The following is a 20,000-nucleotide window of genomic DNA, read 5'->3' as shown; positions in this document are numbered from 1 at the left end:
GCTGGCCCCTGCCTTGCCACCCCCAGACTAACTGCTGGCCCCTGCCTTGCCACCCCCAGACTAACTGCTGGCCCCTGCCTTGCCACCCCCAGACTAACTGCTGGCCCCTGCTTTGCCACCCCAGAGTAACAGAAAGAAAACTATAAAGAGAGAGACATAAAGAAAGAGAGAGAGATAAAGAAGTGTCGGGTGGAAAGTGTATTGAGGAGATTTCACACAATGTCAGACACACTGCAGAGAAACTGCTCTCCATCTCTCTCTTTCTTCTTCCTTTCCTCTCACCTTCTCCCACTCACATGTTACTGCTACAGAATCTGGGTTTAGCAGTGCTTCCAGGTTCTGTGGATCCTCTACAGCAGCATCTCACTGTATTTAATGGATTACACTCATTGTTTATTTGATCCGAATTTCCACACCTTCTCCTCCTCAACTCCACAAACTGATGAGAAGCCAGTGTGAGTGTGTGAGAGTGTGTGTGTGCGCGTGTGTGTTCACAGCTTCTCTCCATTACTTACACATACTCCTGTAAACAATGTCTCACTATCTAAAACACACGCACACACACACACATACGCACACACGCACACACGCACACACACACGCACACACGCACACACGCACGCACACACGCACACACACACGCACACACACGCGCACACACACGCGCACACACACGCGCACACACACGCGCACACACACGCGCACACACACGCGCACACACACGCACACACACACGCACACACACACGCACACACACACGCACACACACACGCACACACACACACACCTGGGGGCTGTTTGGAGTCTGGAATTCAGTGAGCATAAAGAGTTTGAGAGGAGATGTTGGTCACCTCGACAGATCTTCTACTCCTCCATCTTCATCTCTCTCTCTCTCTCTCTCTCTCTCTCTCTCTCTCTCTAACTAAACCTCTCTTCTCTTTCCTTTTTCTTTTCCTTTAACTTTCTCCACCATTTAGCAGACCTTCATGACTCTCATTATGTTTCTGCACTGTCACTCTAAAGAGAAAGAACCAGCTGAGAAACCTGGCTGAACGGATAACGATGATTCACTAGATCCAGTATACTCTTCTAACAGAAGATGAAGGTAGATTATCCAGGTCTAGCAGATCTGTGCATGTTCTAACACCATCAGAGTCTTACACACAAGCTCTTACAGTTCCTCATCATGCCAGATCTCATACTTCAGAAAGAAGATGATCAGCTTCAGGATCCACCCTGGGTCAAGTTTCTCCCTCTTACACATCCACACACATCTTACCTGTCGCTCGCTCAGCACTGTGATCTTGGCCTGAAGGTCATGCAGCTGCAATTTCAGCTCAGCGTTCTATACACACACACACACACACACACACACACACACACACACACACACACGCGCTTTGAGAAAACATATCTACGTGTCTCTGTGTATGTATTAATGCAGCTGAATGAGCAGAGTTCTTCTGTGTGATGATGCAACTCTTACCTGTGGATCCTGCTTCATCTGAGCAACTAGCTTCTGCAGAAGGAATGACAAGGAGACAAAAAATAAGTGTGTGTGTGTGTGTGTGTGTGTGTGTGTGTGTGTGTGTGTGTGTGTGTGAGAGAGAGAGAGAGAGAAATATATAGAAATAGAGCAAAACAAAGACAGATTTTAAGGAACACAACATATATATAATATTTAGAGTTCCTCAAACACAGTTATCAAAGGAGAATGTAATTCAAACTGTGTACACAGCGCCTCTTAGAGGCAGGCAGTGGAACTGCAGCAGCACAAATCCAAGTTTAATAGAATTCGAGCAGTACAGGACGTTTCTCATCTCTGTGAGGACACAGTGCAGATCTGATGAAATGAAAAAGCCAAATATAATTATGCTTGAGTCCTGAGTTGCTGCAGTTATAGGTGTGTTAAATGAGAAAAAAAACTGAATACTTTAGTACATAATAATGTACAAATTATCCAATAAATAAATTAAGAGACAAAAAATAATATCAATAATAGTGATAATTATTTATTAATAATAATAACTTGTTTTGATATTTACACATTTTGCTTGGTTATTGTTTTGCCTTAGTATATATTGTATTATTATTATTATTATTTATATGTAATTATGTACATATATGTAATATATATACACACACACTTATTTATATATATTACAATAAATAGAAGTCTACAATTCCATCATCATGACTGTTTGTCTATAGAAGCCAAAATCATAAAAATAATAAAAATATTAAAAGAGAATCTTTTGGGGCAAATGGCAGGGGGTAATATAATCTCTCTGGCCCAACATTAATACATAATTGGAACCTGATTAATTTATTTCTACACTTTTGACACTGTTTTCAGCCAGTCAGGGTTGGTATATGATATGATATATTCCCCCCTACCCAGAATTCCCTGCAGCAGGATACACAGTCCTGGTGTTTATTACCTGATGAATCTGTATCTCCACTTTGAGAGCCTCCTGTAGACTCTGTAACTCCATCATCAAGCCCTTCTGCCCAAATTCCACACCTCCCTCAGCCTAGTGGTACAAGAAATGAGTGAGAGGGTATACAGAGCATATAGAAGGGGTATAAAGGGTATAGAGGAGGGTATAGAGTGCATAGTGGGGAGTATTGGGGTATAGATGGGGATATAGAGTGTAAAGAGCGTATATAGGGGTATAGAGAGTATAAAGTGTATATAGAGGGTATAGAGAGTATAGAGGGTATAGAGAGTATAAAGTGTATATAGAGGGTATAGAGAGGGTATAGAGAGTATAAAGGGTATAGAGAGGGTATAGAGAGTATAAAGGGTATAGAGAGGGTATAGAGAGTATAAAGGGTATAGAGAGGGTATAGAGAGTATAAAGGGTATATAGAGGGTATAGAGAGTATATAGTGTATATAGAGGGTATAGAGAGTATAAAGTGTATATAGAGGGTATAGAGAGTATAAAGGGTATATAGAGGGTATAGAGAGTATAAAGGGTATATAGAGGGTATAGAGAGTATAAAGGGTATATAGAGGGTATAGAGAGTATAAAGGGTATATAGAGGGTATAGAGAGTATAAAGTGTATATAGAGGGTATAGAGAGTATAAAGGGTATATAGAGGGTATAGAGAGTATAAAGGGTATATAGAGGGTATAGAGAGTATAAAGTGTATATAGAGAGTATAGAGAGTATAAACTGTATATAGAGGGTATAGAGAGTATAAAGTGTATATAGAGGGTATAGAGAGTATAAAGGGTATATAGAGGGTATAGAGAGTATAAACTGTATATAGAGGGTATAGAGAGTATAAAGGGTATATAGAGGGTATAGAGAGTATAAAGTGTATATAGAGAGTATAGAGAGTATAAACTGTATATAGAGGGTATAGAGAGTATAAAGGGTATATAGAGGGTATAGAGAGTATAAAGTGTATATAGAGGGTATAGAGAGTATAAAGGGTATATAGAGGGTATAGAGAGTATAAAGGGTATATAGAGGGTATAGAGAGTATAAAGTGTATATAGAGGGTATAGAGAGTATAAAGGGTATATAGAGAGTATAGAGAGTATAAACTGTATATAGAGGGTATAGAGAGTATAAAGGGTATATAGAGGGTATAGAGAGTATAAAGGGTATATAGAGGGTATAGAGAGTATAAAGGGTATATAGAGGGTATAGAGAGTATAAAGGGTATATAGAGAGTATAGAGAGTATAAAGGGTATATAGAGGGTATAGAGAGTATAAAGGGTATATAGAGAGTATAGAGAGTATAAACTGTATATAGAGGGTATAGAGAGTATAAAGTGTATATAGAGAGTATAGAGAGTATAAACTGTATATAGAGGGTATAGAGAGTATAAAGTGTATATAGAGGGTATAGAGAGTATAAAGGGTATATAGAGGGTATAGAGAGTATAAAGTGTATATAGAGAGTATAGAGAGTATAAACTGTATATAGAGGGTATAGAGAGTATAAAGGGTATATAGAGGGTATAGAGAGTATAAAGTGTATATAGAGGGTATAGAGAGTATAAAGGGTATATAGAGGGTATAGAGAGTATAAAGGGTATATAGAGGGTATAGAGAGTATAAAGTGTATATAGAGGGTATAGAGAGTATAAAGGGTATATAGAGAGTATAGAGAGTATAAACTGTATATAGAGGGTATAGAGAGTATAAAGGGTATATAGAGGGTATAGAGAGTATAAAGGGTATATAGAGGGTATAGAGAGTATAAAGGGTATATAGAGGGTATAGAGAGTATAAAGGGTATATAGAGAGTATAGAGAGTATAAACTGTATATAGAGGGTATAGAGAGTATAAAGGGTATATAGAGAGTATAGAGAGTATAAACTGTATATAGAGGGTATAGAGAGTATAAAGGGTATATAGAGGGTATAGAGAGTATAAAGGGTATATAGAGGGTATAGAGAGTATAAACTGTATATAGAGGGTATAGCGAGTATAAAGGGTATATAGAGAGTATAGAGAGTATAAACTGTATATAGAGGGTATAGAGAGTATAAAGTGTATATAGAGGGTATAGAGAGTATAAAGGGTATATAGAGGGTATAGAGGGTATATAGATGGTATATAGAGAGTATAGAGAGTATAAACTGTATATAGAGGGTATAGAGAGTATAAAGGGTATATAGAGGGTATAGAGAGTATAAAGTGTATATAGAGGGTATAGAGGGTATATAGAGAGTATATAGAGTATAAAGGGTATATAGAGGGTATATAGAGAGTATAGAGGGTATATAGAGGGTATAGAGAGTATAAAGGGTATAGAGGGTATATAGAGGGTATAGAGGGTATAGAGTATAAAGGGTATATAGAGGGTATAGAGAGTATAGAGCATAAAGGGTATATAGAGGGTATAGAGAGTATAGAGGGTATAGAGAGTATAGAGGGTATAGAGAGTAAAGAGGGTATATAGAGGGTATAGCGAGTATAAAAGGTATAGAGAGGGTATAGAGAGTATAAAGTGTATATAGAGGGTATAGAGAGTATAAAGGGTATATAGAGGGTATAGAGAGTATAAAGTGTATATAGAGGGTATAGAGGGTATATAGAGAGTATATAGAGAGTATAGAGGGTATATAGAGGGTATATAGAGTATAAAGGGTATATAGAGGGTATATAGAGAGTATATAGAGAGTATAGAGGGTATATAGAGGGTATAGAGAGTATAAAGTGTATATAGAGGGTATAGAGAGTATAAAGTGTATATAGAGGTATAGAGAGTATAGAGGGTATATAGAGGGTATAGAGGGTATATAGAGAGTATAAAGGGTATATAGAGGGTATAGAGAGTATAAAGGGTATATAGAGGGTATAGAGAGGGTATAGAGAGTATAAAGTGTATATAGAGGGTATAGAGAGTATAGAGGGTATATAGAAGGTATAGAGAGTATAAAGGGTATATAGAGGGTATATAGAGGGTATAGAGAGGGTATAGAGAGTATAAAGTGTATATAGAGGGTATAGAGAGTATAGAGGGTATATAGAGGGTATAGAGAGTATAAAGGGTATATAAAGGGTATAGAGAGTATAGAGGGTATATAGAGGGTATAGAGAGTATAAAGGGTATATAGAGGGTATAGAGGGTATAAAGTGTATATAGAGGGTATAGAGAGTATAGAGGGTATAGAGAGGGTATAGAGAGTATAAAGGGTATATAGAGGGTATAGAGAGGGTTTAGAGAGTATAGAGGGTATATAGAGAGTATAGAGGGTATAAAGGGTATATAGAGGGTATAGAGGGTATATAGAGAGTATAGAGGGTATATAGAGGGTATAAAGGGTATATAGATGGTATATAGAGAGTATAGAGGGTATATAGAGGGTATAGAGAGTATAAAGGGTATATAAAGGGTATAGAGAGTATAGAGGGTATATAGAGAGTTTAGAGGGTATATAGAGGGTATAGAGAGTATAAAGGGTATATAGAGGGTATATAGAGAGTTTAGAGGGTATATAGAGGGTATAGAGAGTATAAAGGGTATATAAAGGGTATAGAGAGTATAGAGGGTATATAGAGAGTTTAGAGGGTATATAGAGGGTATAGAGAGTATAAAGGGTATATAGAGGGTATAGAGAGTATAAAGGGTATATAGAGGGTATAAAGTGGTATAAAGTGTATATAGAGGGTATATAGAGAGTATAGAGGGTATATAGAGAGTATAGAGGGTATATAGAGTATAGAGGGTACATAGAGTTTAATAAAAAATATAGAGGTTATAGATGTGGGTATAGAGTGTAAAGGGTATAAAGGAGGGTATAAACAGTATAGAGCAGGGGTGGGCAATTAATTTTTACAAGGGGCCACAAGAGAAACCTGAATTATGTCAGAGGGCCACACCAACGATAATATTTTAGGGATGCACCGAAATGAAAATTCCAAAAACCGAAAATGAGGAAACCACGGCCAAAACCGAAAACTAAAACACCGAAAGAAAAGATTGTCAATCATTAGAACTATTGCATTTATGGCTGAGTGTGTACTAACCTCACTAAAATCAATGCATTGCAATTCAAAGAATAAATCAATTACAAAAGTTTTTTTTACTTATTATTATAAATTATTATTTTTGTTACCATTCATAGGTATTGACAAACAGGCAGCGGTAAATTATTATTAGTTTGTTAAACAAACATAACTGACCGCCGAACGTTTGGAAGCCCATTCAAGTGAATGGAAGGTTCTAATCTACAGCATTAAGAAGAGCCGTGTAATCAGGGGCGCAATTAACAGTTTTAAGGGGGGTATGCAAGACAGAAGTTTGGGCCCCGATATATATATATATATATAATGTGTTATTATTAATAAAGTTAATATAGTTTAATTTTATTTACAGGGAATTAATTTTATTTCACCAGTGTTATTATTTAAAATGTGTGTATGTACGATTAAAAAAAAAAAACTAATTGAAAACATTTTTACTTTTTTAACACTGGCGACCACCGATCTGAGGCAATGAATTCCATCATTTTTTGTGTTATGCCTTTTGCCTCGGCACCATCACTGGAAAACTTTCCTGCCTTTTTAAATACGTCCACTACAGACTCATGCGCATGCTCGGATTGACTACTTTTCTGCGCCGCGTTCTTCTCCTATTTAGAATGGCAATCGGGATGTTTGGATTTCAGATGATAAATTAAACCCCGATGTGGAGAAACTCTTTGCAGATACACCCCCTCTTGAAATTTGAGCATTGCATGTTTTGTAAATCGCTCTCCGCACACCGCAGACATGTTGCTCTTATCCAGATAACCGTGTGCTGCTGCGCTTTTTTATTGCGTCATTGCGTATTGATTCATTGTCTCGGTGATTTAGGTATTTTCGGCCGATTTTTCGGTGCATCCCTGTCATTTATGATTGGCCTCACGCGGGCCGTAGTTTGCCCAGGTCTGGTATAGAGGGTATAGAGTGTAGAGAGTATAGAGGGGGTATAGAAAATATAGAGGGTATAGAGTGTATAGAGGTTATAGAGGTGGGTATAGAGGGTATATAAGAGTTATAGAGAGTATAGAGAGTATAAAGTGTATATAGAGGGTAGAGAGTGTAGAGGGTATATAGAGAGTATAGAGGGTATAAAGGGTATATAGAGGGTATAAAGTGTATATAGAGGGTATAGAGAGTATAGAGGGTATATAGAGTTTAATAAAGAGTATAGAGGTTATAAATGTGGGTATAGAGTGTAGAGGGTATAAAGGGGGGTATAGAGTATAAAGTGGTTATAGAGGGTATATAAGAGTTATAGAGAGTATATAGGTTATAAAGGTGGGTATATAGAGTGTATAGAGGGTGTATAGAGAGTATAGAGGGTATTTGGAGGTTATAGAGTGTATAGAGGTTATAGAGGTGGGTATAGAATATAAAGTTGGTATAGAGGGTATATAGGAGTTTTAGAGAGTATAGAGGTTATAAAGGTGGGTATAGAGTATAGAGTGTATAGAGGGTGTATAGAGAGTATAGACGTTATAAAGGTGGGTATAGAGTATAGAGAGTATAGAGTGTAGAGAGTATAGAGGGTATATAGGAGTTATAGAGCGTATAGTGGTTATAGAGGTGCGTATAGAGTGTAGAGAGTATAGAGAGGGTATAGAGGGTATATAGGGGTTATAGAGAGTATAGAGGTTATAGAGGTGGGTATATAGTGTAGAGAGTATAGAGTGTAGAGAGTATAGAGGGGGTATAGAGGGTATATAGGGGTTATAGAGAGTATAGAGGTTATAGAGGTTGGTATAGAGTGTAGAGAGTATAGAGAGGGTATATAGGGGTTATAGAGGTGGGTATAGAGTGTAGAGAGTATAGAGGGGGTATAGAGGGTATATAAAGGTTATAGAGAGTATAGAGGTTATAGAGGTGGGTATAGAGTGTAGAGAGTATAAAGAGGGTATAGAGTATAGAGTGTAGAGAGTATAGAGAGGGTATAGAGTATAGAGTGTAGAGTGTATAGAGGGGGTATAGAGGGTATATAGGGGTTATAGAGAGTATAGAGGTTATAGAGGTGGGTATAGAGTGTAGAGAGTATAGAGAGGGTATAGAGTATAATGTAGAGAGTATAGAGGGGGTATAGAGGATATATAGGGGTTATAGAGAGTATAGAGGTTATAGAGGTGGGTATAGAGTGTAGAGAGTATAGAGAGGGTATAGAGTATAGAGTGTAGAGTGTATAGAGGGGGTATAGAGGGTATATAGGGGTTATAGAAAGTATAGAGGTTATAGAGGTGGGTATAGAGTGTAGAGAGTATAGAGAGGGTATAGAGTATAGAGTGTAGAGTGTATAGAGGGGGTATAGAGGGTATATAGGGGTTATAGAGAGTATAGAGGTTATAGAGGTGGGTATAGAGTGTAGAGAGTATAGAGAGGGTATAGAGTATAGAGTGTAGAGTGTATAGAGGGGGTATAGAGGGTATATAGGGGTTATAGAGAGTATAGAGGTTATAGAGGTCGGTATAGATTATAGAGAGTATAGAGAGGGTATAGAGTATAGAATGTATAGAGGGGGTATAGAGGGTATATAGGGGTTATAGAGAGTATAGAGGTTATAGAGGTGGGTATAGAGTGTAGAGAGTATAGAGAGGGTATAGAGTATAGTGTAGAGAGTATAGAGGGAGTATAGAGGGTATATAGGGGTTATAGAGAGTATAGAGGTTATAGAGGTGGGTATAGATTATAGAGAGTATAGAGAGGGTATAGAGAATAGAGTGTAGAGTGTATAGAGGGCGTATAGAGGGTATATAGGGGTTATAGAGAGTATAGAGGTTATAGAGGTGGGTATAGAGTGTAGAGAGTATAGAGAGGGTATAGAGTATAGAGTGTAGAGAGTATAGAGGGAGTATAGAGGGTATATAGGGGTTATAGAGAGTATAGAGGTTATAGAGGTGGGTATAGATTATAGAGAGTATAGAGAGGGTATAGAGTATAGAGTGTAGAGTGTATAGAGGGCGTATAGAGGGTATATAGGGGTTATAGAGAGTATAGAGGTTATAGAGGTCGGTATAGATTATAGAGAGTATAGAGAGGGTATAGAGTATAGAGTGTATAGAGGGGGTATAGAGGGTATATAGGGGTTATAGAGAGTATAGAGGTTATAGAGGTCAGTATAGATTATAGAGAGTATAGAGAGGGTATAGAGTATAGAGTGTAGAGAGTATAGAGGGAGTATAGAGGGTATATAGGGGTTATAGAGAGTATAGAGGTTATAGAGGTGGGTATAGATTATAGAGAGTATAGAGAGGGTATAGAGAATAGAGTGTAGAGTGTATAGAGGGCGTATAGAGGGTATATAGGGGTTATAGAGAGTATAGAGGTTATAGAGGTTGGTATAGATTATAGAGAGTATAGAGAGGGTATAGAGAATAGAGTGTAGAGTGTATAGAGGGGGTATAGAGGGTATATAGGGGTTATAGAAAGTATAGAGGTTATAGAGGTGGGTATAGATTATAGAGAGTATAGAGAGGGTATAGAGAATAGAGTGTAGAGTGTATAGAGGGCGTATAGAGGGTATATAGGGGTTATAGAGAGTATAGAGGTTATAGAGGTCGGTATAGATTATAGAGAGTATAGAGAGGGTATAGAGAATAGAGTGTAGAGTGTATAGAGGGGGTATAGAGGGTATATAGGGGTTATAGAGAGTATAGAGGTTATAGAGGTGGGTATAGATTATAGAGAGTATAGAGGGGGTATAGAGGGTATATAGGGGTTATAGAGAGTATAGAGGTTATAGAGGTGGGTATAGATTATAGAGAGTATAGAGAGGGTATAGAGAATAGAGTGTAGAGTGTATAGAGGGCGTATAGAGGGTATATAGGGGTTATAGAGAGTATAGAGGTTATAGAGGTGGGTATAGATTATAGAGAGTATAGAGAGGGTATAGAGAATAGAGTGTAGAGTGTATAGAGGGCGTATAGAGGGTATATAGGGGTTATAGAGAGTATAGAGGTTATAGAGGTCGGTATAGATTATAGAGAGTATAGAGAGGGTATAGAGAATAGAGTGTAGAGTGTATAGAGGGCGTATAGAGGTTATATAGGGGTTATAGAGAGTATAGAGGTTATAGAGGTGGGTATAGATTATAGAGAGTATAGAGAGGGTATAGAGAATAGAGTGTAGAGTGTATAGAGGGCGTATAGAGGGTATATAGGGGTTATAGAGAGTATAGAGGTTATAGAGGTCGGTATAGATTATAGAGAGTATAGAGAGGGTATAGAGAATAGAGTGTAGAGTGTATAGAGGGCGTATAGAGGGTATATAGGGGTTATAGAGAGTATAGAGGTTATAGAGGTCGGTATAGATTATAGAGAGTATAGAGTGAGAACAATATATACATTTATTTATTCATTTTATTTCTAAAGCTGATGCAGGACAGATGTGTGTAAACAACAGTATTGTGATTCTATTGGAAAAGGTTACACGGTCACGCTAAAGGTAAAGTTCAGATTTACTTGTTGAAATTTTCTCATACTTCGTCTAAACAGAATAAACGCATTCTAAACTGATAAAACAAACAAAAACGTTTAATTTGAGGTTTTTTTTAAAAGCCTGGCAGAAAGCTTCAGAATAGGTGAGTTTGAGGATCCCACTGGACAAAACAAGAAATGCCATGCCAAGTGTGAGGCTGTGGAGGCTTGTGGTGGAGGGTTGCCAGGTTGCATTGAATTCCCATCCTACATCTTAGACAGCACACAAAGACATTGCATGAAAATAGGCAGAAGCGTTTAGGCATGATGAACCTAGACATGTGTTCTCTTTTTTCTCCGATATTTTGGAGGATATTACAGAGTTCTGATTTTCAGTGCACCACTGCAATACTCAGAGGTTTATACTCTGAACCTGGCAACCCTGCACATAGACACAATAAAAATAATTAAAAAACATTGTGAATATGTTAAAGACAGATAGTGTTCAGTTTCAGGAAAAACCACACCACACCTTAATGAACTGCAGTTTATCAAATTTCTGTACAAATAAAAGATGGTGAGTCACCTTTCATTTGGTGAGTCAATGTTTCTGATCTTTTACAGATTAAAAATAAATAATCAGTATTATTCCTGGCACTGAGAACTTTTTAGATCTTTCTGCAATGGAGCAAAATCCAGAAACACATACATATAATATTATCAGATATCTCTGTCTGTCTGTCTGTCTGTCTGTCTGTCTGTCTGTCTGTCTGTCTGTCTGTCTGTCTGTCTGTCTGTCTGTCTGTCTGTCTGTCTGTCTGTCTGTCTGTCTGTCTGCACATGCATGTCCTCAATGAGTACACTGCACATACACACACATTATATATATATATATAAAATAATCTTTTTCATGTTTTTAATACTCTAATCAACATGCGCATTAACAATTATTAATGCTTTATGCAAATGTATGTTTATTATTAATGAAACTCAACATGGAGCATAAAAACTAAATATTCCTGTAAATGTTTTAAAGTAATTTTGGTGTGTTAATGACGTAAATCATCAGGACACCAAATGGGACTTTTGCTATGTTTCCTTGTGGAAATTTTAATTTCGCCACTTTTATAATTATTTCTTTATATTTGTAATAGAAATGCGTGCTGCATTAATCACACGTTCATAAAATTAGTTAAAATTAATTTGCATCATTAACATAATTTTTCCAACGATACTCTATTATATACAGTACAGACCAAAAGTTTGGACACACCTTCTCATTCAAAGAGTTTTCTTTATTTTCATGACTATGAAAATTGTAAAGTCACACTGAAGGCATCAAGGGCTATTTGACCAAGAAGGAGAGTGATGGGGTGCTGCACCAGATGACCTGGCCTCCACAGTCACCGGACCTGAACCCAATCCAGATGGTTTAGGGGTGAGCTGGAGCGCAGAGTGAAGGCAAAAGGGCCAACAAGTGCCAAGCATCTCTCGTGGAACTCCTTCAAGACTGTTGGAAGACCATTTCAGGTGACTACCTCTTGAAGCTCATCAAGAGAATGCCAAGAGTGTGCAAAGCAGTAATCAAAGCAAAAGGTGGCTACTTTGAAGAACCTACAATATGACATTTTTCAGTTGTTTCACACTTTTTTGTTATGTATATAATTCCATATATAATTCCACATGTGTTCATTCATAGTTTTGATGCCTTCAGTGTGAATCTCCAATTTACATAGTCATGAAAATAAAGAAAACTCTTTGAATGAGAAGGTGTGTCCAAACTTTTGGTCTGTACTGTATATATATATATATATATAATTATTTTTTCTAGCATTTTCAGGCCATAATGATGATGATGATAATGATAATAATAATAATATTATTATTAATAATAAATATCAATTAAATATAAAAAACAAGTATAAGCCACACCCAACAGATTTAAACATTTCAAGCAGTAAAAAAGATATAAAGGCAGTCCATTACACATGTATTACCGTAATTTCCGGACTATAAAGCGCACCCAAATATAAGCCACACCCACTGAATTTGACAAAGATTTTTATTTTAAACATAAATAAGCCGCACCTGTCTATAAGCCGCAGGTGTCTACACTGAAACTAATGAACTTTACACAGGCTTTAGCGAGCTCTCCCTTCACCCGGACTCAACGCGTTACAACGGCTTGATTCTAAACAGTAGCAGACCAAGAAAGTCATTGTTCACTGTCTTCCTCCTTCCTTTCACAACTATTTCTCTCTGGAGTTTATCTTTTGGCATCATCATGTGTTTAAAAACTTTTTTTTTCCCGAAGCCGTGCAGCTCAGAACACAGGTGAGGTGCGTTTTTTCGTTTCCGTTCAGAAATTTCACTGGTCTAATGTTATGGGGTGCAGATTTTTGGCTTGAAGTTTGTGAAACCGAGAAAAACCCAGGAAAAATTCATAAATAAGCCGCGGGGTTCAAAACGTGGAAAAAAGTAGCAGCTTATAAAAATACCGAAAAATACGGTACTTCTTCTTCTTTCGGCTGCTCAGCAGATCATCTGTCTCCATCCCCCCTGTCCTCTACATCTGCCTCTTTCACACCAACTACAGTGAGGAAAATAAGTATTTGAACACTCTGCTATTTTGCAAGTTCTCCCACTTAGAAATCATGGAGAGTCTGAAATTGTCATCGTAGGTGCATGTCCACTGTGAGAGACATAATCTAAAAAAAAAAATCCAGAAATCACAATTTATGATTTTTAAACTATTTATTTGTATGATGCAGCTGCAAATAAGTATTTGAACACCTGAGAAAGTCAATGTTAATATTTGGTACAGGAGCCTTTGTTTGCAATTACAGAGGTCAAACGTTTCCTGTAGTTTTTCACCAGGTTTGCACACACTGCAGGAGGGATTTTGGCCCACTCCTCCACACAGATCTTCTCTAGATCAGTCAGGTTTCTGACCTGTCACTGAGAAACACGGAGTTTGAGCTCCCTCCAAAGATTCTCTATTGGGTTTAGGTCTGGAGACTGGCTAGGCCACGCCAGAACCTTGATATGCTTCTTACAGAGCCACTCCTTGGTTATCCTGGCTGTGTGCTTCGGGTCATTGTCATGTTGGAAGACCCAGCCTCGACCCATCTTCAATGCTCTAACTGAGGAAGGGAGGTTGTTCCCCAAAATCGCGCAATACATGGCCCCAGTCATCCTCTCCTTAATACAGTGCTGTCACCCTGTCCCATGTGCAGAAAAACACCCCCAAAGCATGATGCTACCACCCCCATGCTTCACAGTAGGGATGGTGTTCTTGGGATGGTACTCATCATTCTTCTTCCTCCAAACTCGTTTAGTGGAATTATGACCCAAAAGTTTTATTTTGGTCTCATCTGACCACATGACTTTCTCCCATGACTCCTCTGAATCATCCAAATGGTCATTGGCAAACTTAAGACGTGCCTGGACTTAAGCAGGGGAACCTTCCGTGCCATGCATGATTTCAAACCATGACGTCTTAGTGTATTACCAACAGTAACCTTGGAAACGGTGGTCCCAGCTCTTTTCAGGTCATTGACCAGCTCCTCCTGTGTAGTTCTGGGCTGATTTCTCACCTTCCTTAGGATCATTGAGACCCCACGAGGTGAGATCTTGCATGGGGCCCTCATGATTTCTAAGTGGGAGAACTTGCAAAATAGCAGCGTGTTCAAATACTTATTTTCCTCACTGTACCTGCATGTCTTCCCTCACCACATCCATAAACCTCCTCCTTGATCTTCCTCTTTTCCTCCTTCCTGGTGGCTCCATCCTCAGCATTCTCCTACTGATATACCCCATGTCCCTCCTCTGCACATGTCCAAACCATCTCAATCTCACCTCCCTCACCTTGTCTCCAAAACGTCCTACATGCACTGTCCCTCTAATAAACTCATTTCTAATCCTGTCCATCGTCGTCACTCCCAACGAACATCTCAACATCTTCAGCTCTGCTACCTCCAGCTCCACCTCCTGTCTTTTACTCAATGCCACTGTCTCTACTCCATACAACATCTCAGGTCTCACCACAGTCCTATAAACTTTCCCTTTCACTCTCACAGATACTCTTCTATCACAAATCACTCCTGCTATCACTCTTCTCCACCCACTCCACCCTGCCTGCACTCTTTTCTTCACTTCTCTAACACACTCTACATTACTTTACACTACACCTTTATTACATAATTACAGTAGACTACATGTATAAACATTAGCACACAGCATCCACCTGAAAATAATCATAATCATATACAGTATAGTGTGTGTGTGTGTGTGTGTGTGTGTGTGTGTGTGTGTGTGTGTGTGTGTGTGTGTGTGTGTGTGTGTGTGTGTGTGAGTTTATACCTTCACAGCGACTGCTGTCTTGAACACCATCCAACTGGTAGTGTGGGGGAGCCTGGAAAGATGAAGGGCAGAAATGAGTCTCTCACACACACACACACACACACACACACACACACACACACACACACACACACACACACACAAAAAGGTATATACATATAAAATACTCCAGGTGGAGGTGTGAGATGTTCCAGGATGTTAGTGTAGATGTGGAGGTGAAGAAGGACCTGAGGTGAAGTGGAGATCATTATAATGGTGGAAGGTCTCACATCAAGTCGTGGCTTATCACCTTATACCATGGTCACTTTACCATTGAGGAGTTCAAGCTGTAGATGTTTGCAGAGTAAACTGAACAGATCAAAATAACGCTTTATTTTCATTACGTTCAGTAATGTAATTTTCATCTCCAGTTCTGCTGCTCCAAATCTCACACACAAAGTAGTGCCAGAAGATGACTATATTTATATATGAGAGAGAGAGAGAGAGAGAGAGAGAGAGAGAGAGAGAGAGGGAGAGGGAGAGTGTGTGTGTGTGTGTGTGTGTGTTCTGTGTGTGTTCTGTGTCTCTACTAATAGTGAAGCTGTTGGAGTGAAGTTCTGGTGCTGTTTTTCATTATATTTCTCAGATCATTAAATTGATCTTATGTCCAGTCATTCACTGTATCTATCACTGTATTCACTGTATTCACTGTATTCACTGTAAGTAGGTTTAGAATCCAGTGTTCACATGGACCAGTGTAAATATATGCGGTGGGATCAAAAAGTTTGGAGATTACTGGTGTAACTGGTGCTGTTCTGATCCACGTGCGTTCCTACGTCTGCGATTTCATCACTGACAGCGTGTTAGAACAAAGAACAAACGTGAAATTCTGCATGAAACTGGACAGATCTGCCACAGAGACGTTTGACGTGATGTACGTTTGACACGTGGCGACACACACACACACACACACACACACACACGCACACACACACACACTCTCTCCAGACTCGGCTCCTGTGGACTTCGCCCTCTTCCACGAAGAAGAAGATCCATCTCCCCGTTTTGACACCGTTGTGGAGATCCGGCACGAATCTCAGAAGATGCTCTACACATTGTAAAATGAAGACTTCCAGGACCCGTTCCAGAAGAACGCTGGGAGCTGAATTACTGCACAATGAGACTATTTTTAAGAGGAACGTGTGGAAATGTAGATAAATAAAGTACTTTCTTGTAAACAGAGCGTCTTTTTGGTTCCACCTCGTACATGGTCTGTGATTGGTTGGACACCATGTTGATCATTAGTGTACACGATATGTTCCTGGTGGTTTTCTACAGTTCCCACTATGCTGATGGTGGTTCGAGGTCTGTTTATCCAGCACTTTATCACTACATAAAGAGCGCGATGAAGTGTGTCACGTGAAGACGTGACCAATAGAGGATTTACACGTCATGGCGTTTTATACAATACAGAATTAATGGAATATAAAGCCGATATGAAACGCAGCCGGGTTCAGGTTTCATCAGTACAAGAACTCCCCCTGAACCTTTCCATTACTTTTGGAGGTTCAGCTTCATTTCAAAACCTCTCGTGTAGTAAACATGTCTAATTCTGTCCAATCTTGGTATAAATATAACTATTATTGTTAGGCAGGTAAAATTAGCAGTGAACCTGAAGACCACGTGGTGGGAACATCAGCACGCGTGATCTCATGGTGGTGATAAGTCACAACCCGTCTGTGCTTATTTAGAACTCAGCACAGGGAGAACATGACCCACAGGGCTGGGAGTCGGACCTGCCGTGTTCTTCCCTTCCAGATACACGATGTGCCTGCTCCAGCATGAAAATGCCCATGAACACAAAGCCAGCTCCATGAAGATCTGATTTCCATGAGTTGGATATGGTGGAAGATCTCCTGCTTTAGAGCTGCAAACGCTTTGGGATGAATAAGAACTCTGACTGCACCCCAGGCCTCCTCATCTTCTCACCTACATCAGTATCAGACTTTACTCTAGTGGAACATCTTTCCAGAAGAGTGTGGTGTGAAGAGCACAGCTACACCAAATTCACCTCCATTCTTAATCGTCCTGATTTATACTGCGCATGTGAGAAAACTCAAGATTTGTTCTGCGTGCGATCAAAAGCGACGATTTCCCGACGTTTTTACGACAATCCAGCGATTCGGATATACAGAATAAAATCATTATAATAAATACGTATTGCTCGTGTGCAGCGTCTCACTCCCAACAGCGAGATTATAAAATCTTCATCAGTCTGTTATTGACGAGTTCTGTGTAACGAGGAACTTAATCTGGTCCTCAACCTGTTTAACTCACAGATCTGTGGACAGTCTTTTTTTTCCTATTAGTGCTACTTTTATCAGAGAAATTATATTTAATACTCGAGTCATCAGACATTCCAGAGTGTTGGTTATAAATGTGATATAAATAAAACCCTTGTTTATAAATATTAATGGATGAATGTAAACAGGTTGTGCTCAGTGATCAGAGTGATACAGCACACGCCACACTCAGTCTTATAGAGAGAACTGGAAGAGCTGAAGCACTGATCAGGTCACACTTCTAGAAGATAAGAACTCCTGCCTCAATGACTGTAAAATATACTTCAGTCTGGGTAAAAACACTATTTCAAACATTTGACCTTGCTCTGACCTTGAATCCTGTTTTGGATTGAACTCAAGTCTGTAATAATGACAAGTCCACATAAATTCAGTCACTCGTTCATGAGGATGTCGGACGCACGGACAGGAAATGGACATGGACGTGTGTGTGATATCTCAGTAACATGATGGTGGCATTTTTATAGAACACTCCGTCCTGACAGTCCTCATTATTACCGTGTCACAAAATGTCCACTTTTACTGTTCTATTGTTGTGTGCAAAAGTTTCAGGAAGACAAGAAAATTTCCTATTTGTAGGTTTTTATTAAACTGTGAGAGTAAACATGAGAACAATCCAAAAACACGAGGCACAAATCAACAGAACAGAGAAGCCAGAATCCAGCAGAGGGTCCAGATTTACACTCCTCTCTCTGCTTACTCAGATTTGTGCTATTAGTTTCACTGAATGATTCATAGCCACCCAACATTCAGCACAATAAAGAGCTGGGACTTTACAGGGGTGAACAAGTGAACGCTGGCCATCTGCTGGAGTTACAGCAGCGATTTGAGAAGTAAAGAACAGACGACCGGGCAGCTTTACCACACATCCCAAAAGGACGTTTACTGAACATTTCAATCAGATCAAAAAACATCAACTAATGACTTTAGATCATATTTTTCATTATTAATATATTTACAAAGACGCAGCCTTTTTAATTCGCACTGTGATTACACGTCAGGGCAATATTTCTGCCGTGTCACGTGTATAAATAAAATCTACGTCATCGCGTTCTCCACTGCTTCTCCACAAAATCACGTACACGTCATAACCTTCGTCTCACACGTCATTACTATCTACAGGAACATGAATTACAGAAATGCACAGAAATGTTCAGAAATGTTCAGAAATGGGGTGAAATGCACGGAAATGTAAGGAATTTAATGTTGAATAAAATAAAGGCATTTATAATGAAATCAGAGTAAAGATCATAAACAGTGTGATGAAAAATCCAGAAAGCAGGAACTGATTCCACCTGCTGGGGTTGCCAGATTGGGTTGATCAATTCCAACCCAGTTCTGCTCATTACATTTCAGCTTCCACAGTCTCTCCTGGCAGGTGGACCTCAGACACACAACACAATAAAGTCCTACAGATTTTTTATTTCCAGCCAAAGGTGATTAAAAAGCTGCATGTGGGAGGGAAACCGTTCAATCTGGCAACACGGAGCAGCCCCGACACCACTTTACGCTACGCTACGATGCGATGCTCAGCGCACTTGCTGTGGGTCAGGCCTTCATCATCTCTATCAGCTTCCACAATCCAGAATCTCTGCTACCCCAGCACAGGTCCATCAGACCACACACACACACACACACACACACACACACACACACACACACACACACACACTGTTCTAAAGCACTTGGAGGAACTTGGTGGTGTGGCTGCAGGCCTGTGCAGAATCACTGCCATTACATTCATGCAGCATAAAGAATCCGATGATGGTGTGTGTGTGTGTGTGTGTGTGTGTGTGTGTGTGTGTGTAAGCGCTTAGAACTGCTTTATATTTGCTAATGAAAGTCACAGTACACTGTGGATATGCTGAAGATACACAAACAGATTCACAGATTTGATTAAATCTATTTATTTTTCATTTCTAAGAAGAGGAAGAACTTGCTGTGATCCTCCACCACTATCTATCCAGCTCTCCATCTTTCTCTCCATCTCTCCACTCTTGGCCAACTCCTGGATGAGCAGAACCAAAAGAACCGAGCAGACCCAGTTCCTCCAGCTCCTCCCCACAGGGAGATGATGTGCGTGTGGAGCTGGTGGTCGGTGGAAGTTGTGTGTGATGTTAGGAGGGTGTGTGTGTGTGTGTGTGTGTGTGTGTGTGTGTGTGTGTGTACTCACCCTGTCCTCACTCCTCCAGCAGGCTCTGAGTCCTCGGTCTCCTCACACACGCAGTCTCTAGAATTAAATCTCCTCCAGCCCGATGTTCCGCCCGGAGCCTGTCCCGTGCGCCACTTTATTCCGCTCGGTGTGCGGCTTTCCTCATACCGCGGGGCAGCGCATCCCCACCGGCCGGGCAGATTTCCCTTCTTCTTTATAAAAATATGTGAAAAACAGAGGAACTGCCA

At 39.4% G+C, this 20,000-nt stretch overlaps 1 protein-coding gene across 3 annotated transcripts in view; it reads right to left on the bottom strand.

Moving 5' to 3' along the window:
• phf21aa (PHD finger protein 21Aa) overlaps positions 1-20,000 on the bottom strand; it is a 44,137-nt gene that overhangs the window by 23,833 nt on the left and 304 nt on the right. For all 3 annotated transcript variants that reach the window (XM_083550099.1, XM_083550101.1, XM_083550100.1), the window contains exons 1-5: positions 19,774-20,000; positions 15,262-15,313; positions 2,442-2,534; positions 1,487-1,519; positions 1,280-1,345 (exon numbers count right to left, since the gene is read on the bottom strand). The exon at positions 19,774-20,000 is cut by the window's right edge and continues 304 nt beyond it. In XM_083550099.1, the coding sequence (XP_083406225.1) occupies positions 1,280-1,345; positions 1,487-1,519; positions 2,442-2,534; positions 15,262-15,291 (222 nt within the window). In that variant the 5' untranslated portion in view covers positions 15,292-15,313; positions 19,774-20,000. The remainder of the gene's footprint in view (positions 1-1,279; positions 1,346-1,486; positions 1,520-2,441; positions 2,535-15,261; positions 15,314-19,773) is intronic.

The sequence above is a fragment of the Silurus aristotelis genome (assembly GCF_946808225.1).
Source record: "Silurus aristotelis genome assembly, chromosome: 9".
Lineage (NCBI taxonomy): Eukaryota > Metazoa > Chordata > Actinopteri > Siluriformes > Siluridae > Silurus > Silurus aristotelis.
The sequence above is the reverse complement of the archived record's forward strand: the minus strand, read 5'-3'. Positions and strand labels throughout refer to the sequence as shown.